At 43.4% G+C, this 14,781-nt stretch overlaps 1 protein-coding gene across 1 annotated transcript in view; it reads right to left on the minus strand.

Moving 5' to 3' along the window:
- Nucleotides 1-14,781, minus strand: part of LOC311147728 (signal transducer and activator of transcription 6-like) — a 72,559-nt gene that overhangs the window by 29,644 nt on the left and 28,134 nt on the right. Inside the window, exons 8-9 of the mRNA XM_084184491.1 lie at nucleotides 14,219-14,328; nucleotides 11,205-11,353 (exon numbers count right to left, since the gene is read on the minus strand). Coding sequence (XP_084040617.1) covers nucleotides 11,205-11,353; nucleotides 14,219-14,328 — 259 coding nt within the window. The remainder of the gene's footprint in view (nucleotides 1-11,204; nucleotides 11,354-14,218; nucleotides 14,329-14,781) is intronic.

Genomic DNA, 14,781 nt, shown 5'->3' on the forward strand with positions numbered 1-14,781 from the left:
ATGTACACAAACAACAAGTGTGCAGTTAAAATTGGCAAAATAAAAAACATTTCTTTCCAAAGGGCCATGGGGTGAGACAGGGATGCAGCTTAAGCCCCACCCTCTTGTACAGTGCATTCGGAAAGTATTCAGACGCCTTGACTTTTTCCACATTTTGTTACATTACAACCTTATTCTAAAATGGATTAAATTGTTTTTTCCCCCCACATCAATCTACCCACAATACCCCATAATGACAAAGCAAAAATAGTTTGCTAGACATTTTTGCAAATGTATTTAAAATAGAACACTGAAATATTACATTACCATAAGTATTCAGACCCTTTACTCAGTACTTTGGTTAAGCACCTTTAGCAGCGATTACAGACTCGAGTCTTCTTGGGTATGACGCTAAAAGCTTGCCACACCTGTATTTGGGGAGTTTCTCCCATTCTTCTCTGCAGATCCTCTCAAGCTGTCAGGTTGGATGGGGAGCACAGCTATTTTCAGGTCTCTCCAGAAATATTCGATTGCGTTCAAGTCCGGGCTCTGGCTGGGCCACTCAAAGACATTCAGAGACTTGTCCCGAAGCCACTCCTGTGTTATCTTGGCTGTGTGCTTAGGGTCGTTGTCCTGTTGGAAGGTGAACCTTCACCACAATCTGAGGTTCTGAGCGCTCTGGAGCAGGTTTTCATCAAGGATCTCTCTGTACTTTGCTCCGTTCATCTTTCCCATAATCCTGACTAGTCTCCCAGAGTCCTTTAGGTGCCTTTTGGCAAACTCCAAGCGGGCTGTGATGTGCCTTTTACTGAGGAGTGGCTTCCGTCTGGCCACTCTACCATAAAGGCCTGATTGGTGGAGTGCTGCAGAAATGGTTGTCCTTCTGGAAGGGTCTCCCATCTCCACAGAGGAACTCTGGAGCTCTGCCAGCGCGACCATCGGGTTCTTGGTCACCTTCCTGACCAAGGCCCTTCTCCCCCGATTGCTAAGTTTGGCCAGGCGGCCAGCTCTAGGAAGAATCTTGGTGGTTCCAAACTTCTTTCATTTAAGAATGATGGAGGCCACTGAGTTCTTGGGGACCGTCAATGCTGTAAATAATTTTTGATACCCTTCCCCAGATCTGTGCCTCGACACAATCCTGTCTCTGAGCTCTACGGACAATTCCTTTGACCTCACGGCTTGGTTTTTTCTCTGACATGCACTGTCAACTGTGGGACCTTATACAGTGAGGGAAAAAAGTATTTGATCCCCTGCTGATTTTGTACGTTTGCCCTCTGACAAAGAAATGATCAGTCTATATTTTTAATGGTATGTTTATATGAACAGTGAGAGACTGAATAACAACAAATAAATCCAGAAAAACGCATTTCAAAAATGTTATAAATTGATTTGCATTTTAAAGAGCTCTCCAAGGATGTCAGGGACAAGATTGTAGACCTACACAAGGCTGGAATGGGCTACAAGACCATCGGCAAGCAGCTTGGTGAGAAGGTGACAACAGTTGGTGCGATTATTCGCAAATGAAAGAAACACAAAATAACTGTCAATCTCCCTCGGCCTGGGGCTCCATGTAAGATCTCACCTCTTGGAGTTGCAATGATCATGAGAACAGTGAGGAATCAGCCCAGAACTACACGGGAGGATCTTGTCAATGATCTCAAGGCAGCTGGGACCATAGTCACCAAGAAAACAATTGGTAACACAGTACGCCGTGAAGGACTGAAATCCTGCAGCGCCCGCAAGGTCCCCCTTCTCAAGAAAGCACATATACAGGGCCGTCTGAAGTTTGCCAATGAACATCTGAATGATTCAGAGGAGAACTGCGTGAAAGTGTTGTGGTCAGATGAGACCAAAATCGAGCTCTTTGGCATCAACTCAACTCACCGTGTTTGGAGGAGGACGAATGCTGCCTATGACCCCAAGAACACCATCCCCACCGTCAAACATGGAGGTGGAAACATTATGCTTTGGGGGTGTTTTTCTGCTAAGGGGACAGGACAACTTCACCGCATCAAAGGGACGATGGATGGGGCCATGTACCGTCAAATCTTGGGTGAGAACCTCCTTCCCTCAGCCAGGGCATTGAAAATGGGTCGTGGATGGGTATTCCAGCATGGCAATGACCCAAAACACACGGCCAAGGCAACAAAGGAGTGGCTCAAGAAGAAGCACATTAAGGTCCTGGAGTGGCCTAGCCAGTCTCCAGACCTTAATCCCATAGAAAATCTGTGGAGGGAGCTGAAGGTTCGAGTTGCCAAACGTCAGGCTCGAAACCTTAATGACTTGGAGAAGATCTGCAAAGAGGAGTGGAACAAAATCCCTCCTGAGATGTGTGCAAACCTGGTGGCCAACTACAAGAAACGTCTGACCTCTGTGATTGCCAACAAGGGTTTTGCCACCAAGAACTAAGTCATGTTTTGCAGAGGGGTCAAATACTTATTTCCCTCATTAAAATGCAAATCAATTTATAACATTTTTGACATGCATTTATCTGGATTTGTTTGTTGTTATTCTGTCTCTCACTGTTTAAATAAACCTACCATTAAAATTATAGACTGATCATGTCTTTGTCACGTCTTTGGCAAACGTACAAAATCAGCTGGGGATCAAATACTTTTTTCCCTCACTGCATAGACAGGTATGTGCCTTTCCAAATCATGTCCAATCAATTGAATTTACCACAGGTGGACTCCAATCAGTTGTAGAAACATCTCAAGGATGATCAATGGAAACAGGATGCACCTGAGCTCAATTTCGAGTCTCATAGCAAAGGGACTGAATACTAAGGCATTTCTGTTTTTTATTTTTAATACATTTGCCAAACATTTCTAAAAACCTGTTTTTGCTTTGTCATTATGTGGTATTGTGTGTAGATTGATGAGGAAAACAATTAATGTAATCATTTTTAGAATAAGGCTGTAATGTAATAAAATGTTGAAAAAGTCAAGGGGTCTGAATACTTTCCGAATGCACTGTATCAACGAATTGGCGACGGCACTAGAACCATCTGCAGCACCTGCATCACCCTACTAGAATCTGAAGTCAAATGTCTACTGTTTGCTGATGATCTGGTGCTTCTGTCCCCAACCAAGGAGAGCCTACAGCAGCACCTAGATCTTCTGCACAAATTATTTCAGACCTGGGCCCTGACACTAAATCTCAGTAAGATAAAAATAATGGTGTTCCAAAAAAAGTCCAGTTGCCAGGACCACGAATACAAATTCCATCTAGACACCGTTGCTCTAGAGCACACAAAAAACTATACCTACCTCGGCCTAAACATCAGCACCACAGGTAACTTCCATAAAACTGTGAACGACCTGAGAGACAAGGCAAGAAGGGCCTTCTACGCCATCAGAAGGAACATCAAATTCGACATCCCAATTAGGCAAAACATACTTGAATCAGTTATAGAACCAATTGCCCTTTATAGTTGTGAGGTCTGGGGTCCGCTCACCATCCAATAATTCACAAAATGGGACAAACACCAAATTGAGACTCTGCATGCAGAATTTTGCAAAAACATCCTCCGTGTACAATGTAAAACACCAAATAATGTATGCAGAGCAGAATTAGGCCGATAACCGCTAATTATCCAAATCCAGAAAAGAGCCGTTACAACCACCTAAAAGGAAGCGATTCCCAAACATAAACAGAGAGTATACAGTTGCAGAATACCTGACCACTGTGACTGACCCAAAATTAAGGAAAGCTTTGACTATGTACAGTGAGTATGGCCTTGCTATTGAGATAGGCCGCCGTAGGCCGACCTGGCTCTCAAGAGAAGACAGGCTTTGTGCACACTGCCCACAAAATGAGGTGGAAACTGAGCTGCACTTCCTAACCTCCTGCCAAATGTATGACCATTTAGAGACACATATTTGCCTTAGATTACACAGACCCACAAAGAATTCCAAAATAAATCCACATTTGATAAACTCCCATATATATATTGGGTGAAATACCACAGTGTGCCATCACAGCAGCAAGATGTGTGACCTGTTGCCACAAGAAAAGGGCAACCAGTGAAGAACAAACACCATTGTAAATACAACCCATATTTATGTTTATATAAATAAATAAAATATATTTTCCCTTTTGTACTTTAACTATTTGCACATCATTATAAGACTGTACATACAGTGTCTTGCAAAAGTATTAATCCCCTTTGGCGTTTTTCCTATTTTGTTGCATTACAAACTGTAATTTAAATTGATTTTTATTTGGATATCATGTAATGGACATACACAAACTAGTCCAAATTGGTGAAGTGGAATGAAAAAAATAACTGGTGCAACCAATTACCTTCAGAAGTCACATAATTAGTGAAATAAAGTCCACCTGTGTGCAATCTAAGTGTCACATGATCTGTCACATGATCTCAGTATATATACACCTGTTCTGAAAGGCCCCAGAGTCTGCAACACCACTAAGCAAGGGGCACCACCAAGCAAGCGGCACCATGAAGACCAATGAGCTCTCCAAACAGGTCAGGGACAAAGTTGTGGAGAAGTACAGATCAGGGTTAGGTTATAAAAAAATATCGGAAACTTTGAATATCCCACGGAGCACCATTAAATCCATTATAAAAAAATGGAAAGAATATGGCACCACAACAAACCTGCCAAGAGAGGGCCGCCCACCAAAACTCACGGACCAGGCAAGGAGGGCATTAATCAAAGAGGCAACAAAGAGACCAAAGATAACCCTGAAAGAGCTGCAAAGCTCCACAGCGGAGATTGGAGTATCTGTCCATAGGACCACTTTAAGCCGTACACTCCACAGAGCTGGGCTTTACGGAAGAGTGGCCAGAAAAAAGCCATTGCTTAAAGAAAAAAATAAGCAAACACGTTTGGTGTTCGCCAAAAGGCATGTGGGAGACTCCCCAAACATATGGAAGAAGGTACTCTGGTCAGATGTGACTAAAATTGAGCTTATTGGCTATCAAGGAAAACGCTATATCTGGCGCAAACCCAACACCTCTCATCACCACGAGAACGCCATCCCCACAGTGAAGCATGGTGGTGGCAGCATCATGCTGTGGGGATGTTTTTCATCGGCAGAGACTGAAAAAACTGGTCAGAATTGAAGGAATGATGGATGGCGCTAAATACAGGGAAATTCTTGAGGGAAGCCTGTTTCAGTCTTCCAGAGATTTGAGACTGGGACGGAGGTTCACCTTCCAACAGGACAATGACCCTAAGCATACTGCTAAAGCAACACTTGAGTGGTTTAAGGGGAAACATTTAAATGTCTTGGAATGGCCTAGTCAAAGCCCAGACCTCAATCCAATTGAGAATCTGTGGTATGACTTAAAGATTGCTGTACACCAGAGGAACCCATCCAACTTGAAGGAGCTGGAGCAGTTTTGCCTTGAAGAATGGGCAAAGATCCCAGTGGCTAGATGTGCCAAGCTTATAGAGACATACCCCAAGAGACTTGCAGTTGTAATTGCTGCAAAAGGTGGCTCTACAAAGTATTGACTTTGGAGGGGGGTGAATAGTTATGCCCGCTCAAGTTCTTTTTTTTTGTCTTATTTGTTTGTTTCACCCCAAAAATATTTTGCATTTTCAAATTGGTAGGCATGTTGTGTAAATCAAATGATACAAACCCACAAAAAATCCATTTTAATTCCAGGTTGTAAGGCAACAAAATAGGAAAAATGCCAAGGGGGGTGAATACATTCGCAAGCCACTGTAGCCTTAATATGACATTTGAAATGTGTCTATTCCTTTGAAACTTGTGAGTGATGTTTACTCTTCATTTTTGATTGATTATTTCACTTTTGTTTATTATCTATTTCACTTGCTTTGGCAATGTAAACCTGTTTCCCATGCCAATAAATCCCTTTGAATTGAATTGAGATGGGTAGGTAGAGAGAGAGGAGGGAAAGATGGAGAGAGAGAGGGAGGGAGGTGGGAGGGAGGGAGTGAGAGAGAGGGAGGTGGAGGATGGGGGGGGATAAATGTCAGAAGGTATGTTCACACTTCAAATCATACATCTGCAAACATTGACAAATATTTATGTGTGTCATAGTCCCGTGTAGCTCAGTTGGTAGAGCATGGCGCTTGCAACGCCAAGGTTGTGGGTTCGATTCCCACGGGGGGCCAGTATGAAAAAAATTATGATTTATGCACTTACTAACTGTAAGTCGCTCTGGATAAGAGCGTCTGCTAAATGATTAAAATGTAAATGTATAAGTGATAGGACAAACCAGTCATTCACAATTAACCTTTACAGACAGTTTGCAAAGGCTCTAATATGCAAACACGATACGGGTGGACTGAGCATTTGCTTAAACAATCTGAAACTTAAGTCTTCATTTGTATGTGTTTACCCTTTGGCTTTAGCTTTAAAATACCAGGACATAATACCAGGACATACTGTAATACCAGGACACAATACCAGGACATAATACCAGGATATATCAGGACATAATGCCAGGACATAACACCAGGACATAATATCAGGACATACTGTAATACCAGGACATAATACCAGGATATATCAGGACATAATGCCAGGACATAATACCAGGACATACTGTAATACCTGGACATAATACCAGGTCATAATACCAGGACATAAGACCAGGACATAATACCAGGACATAATACCAGGAAGTAATACCAGGACGTAAAATACCAGGACATAAAATACCAGGACGTAATACCAGGACATATTACCAGGACATAATACCAGGACATAATGTAATACCAGGACATATCAGGCCATAATACCAGGTCATAATACTAGGACATAATACCAGGACTTAATATCAGGACATAATACCAGGAATTAATATCAGGACATAATACTAGGACATAATATCAGGACATAATACCAGGACATAATATCAGGACATACTGTAATACCAGGACATAATACCAGGAAATAATCCCAGGTCATAATACCAGGATGTAATACCAGGTCATAATACCAGGTCATAATACCAAGAGATAAAACCAGGACATAAAACCCGGACATAATACTAGATCACAATACTAGGACATAATACCAGGACGTAATACCAGGACATAATACCAGGACATATCAGGACACAATACCAGGACATACTGTAATACCAGGACATAATACCAGGACAATACCAGGACATAATCCTAGGACATAATACCAGGACATATCAGGCCATAATATCAGGTCATAATACCTGGACATAATACCAGGTCATAATACTAGGCCATAATACCAGGACATAATACCAGGACATATCAGGACATAATACCAGGACATAATATTAAGACATAACACCAGGACATAATACCAGGCCATAACATCAGGACATAATATCAGGACATAATGCCAGGACATAATACCAGGACATACTGTAATACCAGGTCATAATACCAGGACGTAATACCAGGTCATAATACCAGGTCATAATACCAGGACATAATACCTGGACATAATACCAGGTCATAATACCAGGACGTAATACCAGGTCATAATACCAGGACATAATACTCGGACATAATACCAGGTCATAATACTAGGACATAATACCAGGAGGTAAAACACCAGGATGTAATACCAGGACATAAGACCAGGACATACTGTAATACCAGGACATAATACCAGGACATAATACCAGGTCATAATAGCAGGACGTAATCCCAGGTCATAATACCAGGACATAAAACCAGGACATAAAACCAGGACATAATACCAGGTCATAATACTAGGACATAATACCAGGACGTAATACCAGGACACAATACCAGGACATAAAACCAGGACATACTGTAATACCTGGACACAATACCAGTACATATCAGGACATAATGCCAGGACATAATACCAGGACATACTGTAATACCAGGACATAATACCAGGTCATAATACCAGGAGGTAATCCCAGGTCATAATACCAGGACATAAAACCAGGACATAATACCAGGACGTAATACCAGGAAGTAATACCAGGACATAAAACACCAGGACGTAATACCAGGACATAAGACCAGGACATAATAACAGGACATATCAGGACATAATACCAGGACATATCAGGACACAATACCAGGACATACTGTAATAACCAGGACATAATACCAGCACACAAAACCAGGACATAATGCCAGGACATAATACCAGGACATACTGTAATACCAGGACATAATACCAGGTCATAATACCAGGACATAATACCAGGTGATAATACCAGGTCATAATACTAGTACGTAATACCAGGACGTAATACCAGTACGTAAAACACCAGGACGTAATACCAGGACATAATACCAGGACATAATACCAGGACATATCAGGACACAATACCAGGACATACTGTAATACCAGAACAATACCAGGACATAATCCTTGGACATACAGTGGGGAAAAAAAGTATTTAGTCAGCCACCAATTGTGCATGTTCTCCCACTTAAAAAGATGAGAGAGGCCTGTAATTTTCATCATAGGTACACGTCAACTATGACAGACAAATTGAGAAAAAATTATCCAGAAATTCACATTGTAGGATTTTTAATGAATTTATTTGCAAATTATGGTGGAAAATAAGTATTTGGTCACCTACACACAAGCAAGATTTCTGGCTCTCACAGACCTGTAACAACTTATTTAAGAGGCTCCTCTGTCCTCCACTCGTTACCTGTATTAATGGCACCTGTTTGAACATGTTATCAGTATAAAAGACACCTGTCCACAACCTCAAACAGTCACACTCCAAACTCCACTATGGCCAAGACCAAAGAGCTGTCAAAGGATACCAGGACATAATCCTAGGACATAATACCAGGACATATCAGGCCATAATATCAGGTCATAATACCTGGACATAATACCAGGTCATAATACTAGGCCATAATACCAGGACATAATACCAGGACATAATACCAGGACATAATATAAAGACATAACACCAGGACATAATACCAGGCCATAACATCAGGACATAATATCAGGACATATCAGGACATAATGCCAGGACATAATACCAGGACATACTGTAATACCAGGTCATAATACCAGGACGTAATACCAGGTCATAATACCAGGACATAATACCTGGACATAATACCAGGTCATAATACCAGGACGTAATACCAGGACGTAATACCAGGTCAAATACCAGGACATAATACTCAGACATAATACCAGGACGTAATACCAGGACACAATACCAGGACATAATACCAGGACATACTGTAATACCAGGTGATAATACCAGGACGTAATACCAGGACATAATACCAGGTCATAATACTAGGACATAATACCAGGACGTAAAACACCAGGATGTAATACCAGTACGTAAAACACCAGGACGTAATACCAGGACATAATACCAGGACATAATACCAGGACATATCAGGACATAATACCAGGACATACTGTAATACCAGGACAATACCAGGACATAATCCTTGGACATACAGTGGGGAAAAAAAGTATTTAGTCAGCCACCAATTGTGCAAGTTCTCCCACTTAAAAAGATGAGAGAGGCCTGTAATTTTCATCATAGGTACACGTCAACTATGACAGACAAATTGAGGAGAAAAAAATCCTGAAATTCACATTGTAGGATTTGTAATGAATTTATTTGCAAATTATGGTGGAAAATAAGTATTTGGTCACCTACAAACAAGCAAGATTTCTGGCTCTCACAGACCTGTAACAACTTCTTTAAGAGGCTCCTCTGTCCTCCACTCGTTACCTGTATTAATGGCACCTGTTTGAACGTGTTATCAGTATAAAAGACACCTGTCCACAACCTCAAACAGTCACACTCCAAACTCCACTATGGCCAAGACCAAAGAGCTGTCAAAGGACACCAGAAACAAAATTGTAGACCTGCACCAGGCTGGGAAGACTGAATCTGCAATAGGTAAGCAGCTTGGTTTGAAGAAATCAACTGTGGGAGCAATTATTAGGAAATGGAAGACATACAAGACCACTGATAATCTCCCTCGATCTGGGGCTCCACGCAAGATCTCACCCCGTGGGGTCAAAATGATCACAAGAACGGTGAGCAAAAATCCCAGAAGCACACGGGAGGACCTAGTGAATGACCTGCAGAGAGCTGGGACCAAAGTAACAAAGCCAACCATCAGTAACACACTACGCCGCCAGGGACTCAAATCCTGCAGTGCCAGACGTGTCCCCCTGCTTAAGCCAGTACATGTCCAGGCCAGTCTGAAGTTTGCTAGAGTGCATTTGGATGATCCAGAAGAGGATTGGGAGAATGTCATATGGTCAGATGAAACCAAATTATAACTTTTTGGTAAAAACTCAACTCGTCGTGTTTGGAGGACAAAGAATGCTGAGTTGCATCCAAAGAACACCATACCTACTGTGAGGCATGGGGGTGGAAACATCATGCTTTGGGGCTGTTTTTCTGCAAAGGGACCAGGACGACTGATCCGTGTAAAGGAAAGAATGAATGGGGCCATGTATCGTGAGATTTTGAGTGAAAACCTCCTTCCATCAGCAAGGGCATTGAAGATGAAACGTGGCTGGGTCTTTCAGCATGACAATGATCCCAAACACACCGCCCGGGCAATGAAGGAGTGGCTTCGTAAGAAGCATTTCAAGGTCCTGGAGTGGCCTATCCAGTCTCCAGATCTCAACCCCATAGAAAATCTTTGGAGGGAGTTGAAAGTCTGTGTTGCCCAGCGACAGCCCCAAAACATCACTGCTCTAGAGGAGATCTGCATGGAGGAATGGGCCAAAATACCAGCAACAGTGTGTGAAAACCTTGTGAAGACTTACAGAAAACGTTTGACCTGTGTCATTGCCAACAAAGGGTATATAACAAAGTATTGAGAAACTTTTGTTATTGACCAAATACTTATTTTCCACCATAATTTGCAAATAAATTCATTAAAATTCCTACAATGTAATTTTCTGGATTTTTTTCTTCTCATTTTGTCTGTCATAGTTGACGTGTACCTATGATGAAAGTTACAGGCCTCTCTCATCTTTTTAAGTGGGAGAACTTTTGGTGGCTGACTAAATACTTTTTTCCCCCACTGTAATATCAGGACATAATACCAGGTCATAATACTAGGACATAATACCAGGAAGTAACACCAGGAAGTAATACCAGGACATAATACCAGGACATAATACCAGGATGTAATATCCCAAACCAGACTGTTTCTCTGTGCTGCTGCAGAGGGCCTCACCATGTCTGCAGAGGGTCTCACCATGCCTCACCATGACACACACACACACACCGGCCTCACCATGTCTGCAGAGGGCTAAGGTTGTCATCAAAGGGGTGTCCTATAGTAGCTTGATGCTGTTCCCACCTCCAGGCTTTGATCCTGCTGATCAGATGAGACTGACACTTCTCCAGACTGGTCACTGCCTCCTGGAGCAGCTGTATACGCTTCTACAAAAGCACGCACACACACACGCACACACGCACGCACGCACACACGCACGCACACACACACAGTTGAGTTTGTAGAGAGAGAGTTATGCAGAGAAAGGCGAACAATTCATACAGTACAGGAAAACACCGGCCTTAGAGAGGCAAACAGTTCCTACTGTTTGGGGAGGGGGCCAAAAGGCTAGGGTCAGCTCTGTATGGATGTGGGTATGCATTATGAGTTCAGATTTTTTGTGGCCCCCACCCCCAACAAGGTTGCCCATCCCTGATTTAGACCCTCCGGCCATAAACAGACAGACAAACATAGTTAAGACCCTCCGGCCATAGACAGACAGACAGACATAGTTAAGACCCTCCGGCCATAGACAGACAGACAAACATAGTTAAGACCCTCCGGCCATAGACAGACAGACAAACATAGTTAAGACCCTCCGGCCATAGACAGACAGACAAACATAGTTAAGACCCTCCGGCCATAGACAGACAGACAAACATAGTTAAGACCCTCCGGCCATAGACAGACAGACAAACATAGTTAAGACCCTCCGGCCATAGACAGACAGACAAACATAGTTAAGACCCTCCGGCCATAGACAGACAGACAAACATAGTTAAGACCCTCTGGCCATAGACAGACAGACAAACATAGTTAAGACCCTCCGGCCATAGACAGACAGACAAACATAGTTAAGACCCTCCGGCCATAGAGAGACAGACAGACATAGTTAAGACCCTCCGGCCATAGACAGACAGACAAACATAGTTAAGACCCTCCGGCCATAGACAGACAGACAAACATAGTTAAGACCCTCCGGCCATAGAGAGACAGACAAACATAGTTAAGACCCTCCGGCCATAGACAGACAGACAAACATAGTTAAGACCCTCCGGCCATAGACAGACAGACAAACATAGTTAAGACCCTCCGGCCATAGACAGACAGACAAACATAGTTAAGACCCTCCGGCCATAGACAGACAGACAAACATAGTTAAGACCCTCCGGCCATAGACAGACAGACAAACATAGTTAAGACCCTCCGGCCATAGACAGACAGACAAACATAGTTAAGACCCTCCGGCCATAGACAGACAGACAGACATAGTTAAGACCCTCCGGCCATAGACAGACAGACAGACATAGTTAAGACCCTCCGGCCATAGACAGACAGACAAACATAGTTAAGACCCTCCGGCCATAGACAGACAGACAAACATAGTTAAGACCCTCCGGCCATAGACAGACAGACAGACATAGTTAAGACCCTCAGGCCATAGACAGACAGACAGACATAGTTAAGACCCTCCGGCCATAGACAGACAGACAGACATAGTTAAGACCCTCAGGCCATAGACAGACAGACAGACATAGTTAAGACCCTCCGGCCATAGACAGACAGACAGACATAGTTAAGACCCTCCGGCCATAGACAGACAGACAAACATAGTTAAGACCCTCCGGCCATAGAGAGACAGACAAACATAGTTAAGACCCTCCGGCCATAGACAGACAGAAAAACATAGTTAAGACCCTCCAGCCATAGACAGACAGACAAACATAGTTAAGACCCTCCGGCCATAGACAGACAGACAAACATAGTTAAGACCCTCCGGCCATAGACAGACAGACAGACATAGTTAAGACCCTCCGGCCATAGACAGACAGACAAACATAGTTAAGACCCTCCGGCCATAGACAGACAGACAAACATAGTTAAGACCCTCCGGCCATAGACAGACAGACAGACATAGTTAAGACCCTCCGGCCATAGACAGACAGACAAACATAGTTAAGACCCTCCAGCCATAGACAGACAGACAGACATAGTTAAAACCCTCCGGCCATAGACAGACAGACAGACATAGTTAAGACCCTCCAGCCATAGACAGACAGACAAACATAGTTAAGACCCTCCGGCCATAGACAGACAGACAAACATAGTTAAGACCCTCCGGCCATAGACAGACAGACAGACATAGTTAAGACCCTCCGGCCATAGACAGACAGACAGACATAGTTAAGACCCTCCGGCCATAGACAGACAGACAGACATAGTTAAGACCCTCCGGCCATAGACAGACAGACAAACATAGTTAAGACCCTCCGGCCATAGACAGACAGACAAACATAGTTAAGACCCTCCGGCCATAGAGAGACAGACAGACATAGTTAAGACCCTCCGGCCATAGACAGACAGACAAACATAGTTAAGACCCTCCGGCCATAGAGAGACAGACAGACATAGTTAAGACCCTCCGGCCATAGACAGACAGACAAACATAGTTAAGACCCTCCGGCCATAGACAGAGAGACAAACATAGTTAAGACCCTCCGGCCATAGACAGACAGACAGACATAGTTAAGACCCTCTGGCCATAGACAGACAGACAGACATAGTTAAGACCCTCCGGCCATAGACAGACAGACAGACATAGTTAAGACCCTCCGGCCATAGACAGACAGACAAACATAGTTAAGACCCTCCGGCCATAGACAGACAGACAGACATAGTTAAGACCCTCTGGCCATAGACAGACAGACAGACAGACATAGTTAAGACCCTCCAGCCATAGACAGACAGACAGACATAGTTAAGACCCTCCAACCATAGAGAGACACTTACAATACACGTATGGACAATCTTTTTGACCTTGTCAGCTCAGGTATTCAAACCAGCAACCTTTCAATTACTGACCCAATCCTCTAACCGTTAGGCTACCTGCCACCAAGGGCGCACAATGTTTTGCAATGGAAATCTGTGTTCTAATTGGACAACTTCAGGTATAGTCTTTTGTGACAGATTTAACAACAGCAGGCTAGCACACACGTGAGAACAACAATTGTGTATGTTACGTAATGGCTTACCTTGGCTATGACTTGGCCATTATACTCATGCTGGTTGATGTTAGTCTGCAGTTTGGTGACTTCTGACATGCTGGGGTCCATCCCATTGGTCTGGGTCGGCTGGAGGGGGCCTGTCACCCAATTAAATACAATATTTATTTACAATCATGTGTTATATTGTATCTTTATGGGGCCTTGTCCGAGCCAAAATGGCCCGTTGGCCAGAAGCCTGTATCTCTTGTTTCTGTAGCGTGAGCCCAGCTGTACAAGTACACCCCCTGAACAGGAAGCTAGTCTATCGCAGTGAGCCCAGCTGTACAAGTACACCCCCTGAACAGAAAGCTAGTCTATCACAGTGAGCCCAGCTGTACAAGTACACCCCCTGAACAGGAAGCTAGTCTATCGGAGGGCCTTGGAGGAAAACACTGCTCACTGGGCATAATTTCAACCAGACACAGAACACAATGTCCGCCATGAGCTCTGGGCCTGTATTCACAAACTGTCTCAAAATAGGAGTGCTAGTGATCTAGGATCAGTTTCCCTTTTAGATTAGCATTTATAAGATTACACGGATGGGGGGACGT

The sequence above is a fragment of the Coregonus lavaretus genome (assembly GCF_964263955.1).
Source record: "Coregonus lavaretus genome assembly, chromosome: 20".
Lineage (NCBI taxonomy): Eukaryota > Metazoa > Chordata > Actinopteri > Salmoniformes > Salmonidae > Coregonus > Coregonus lavaretus.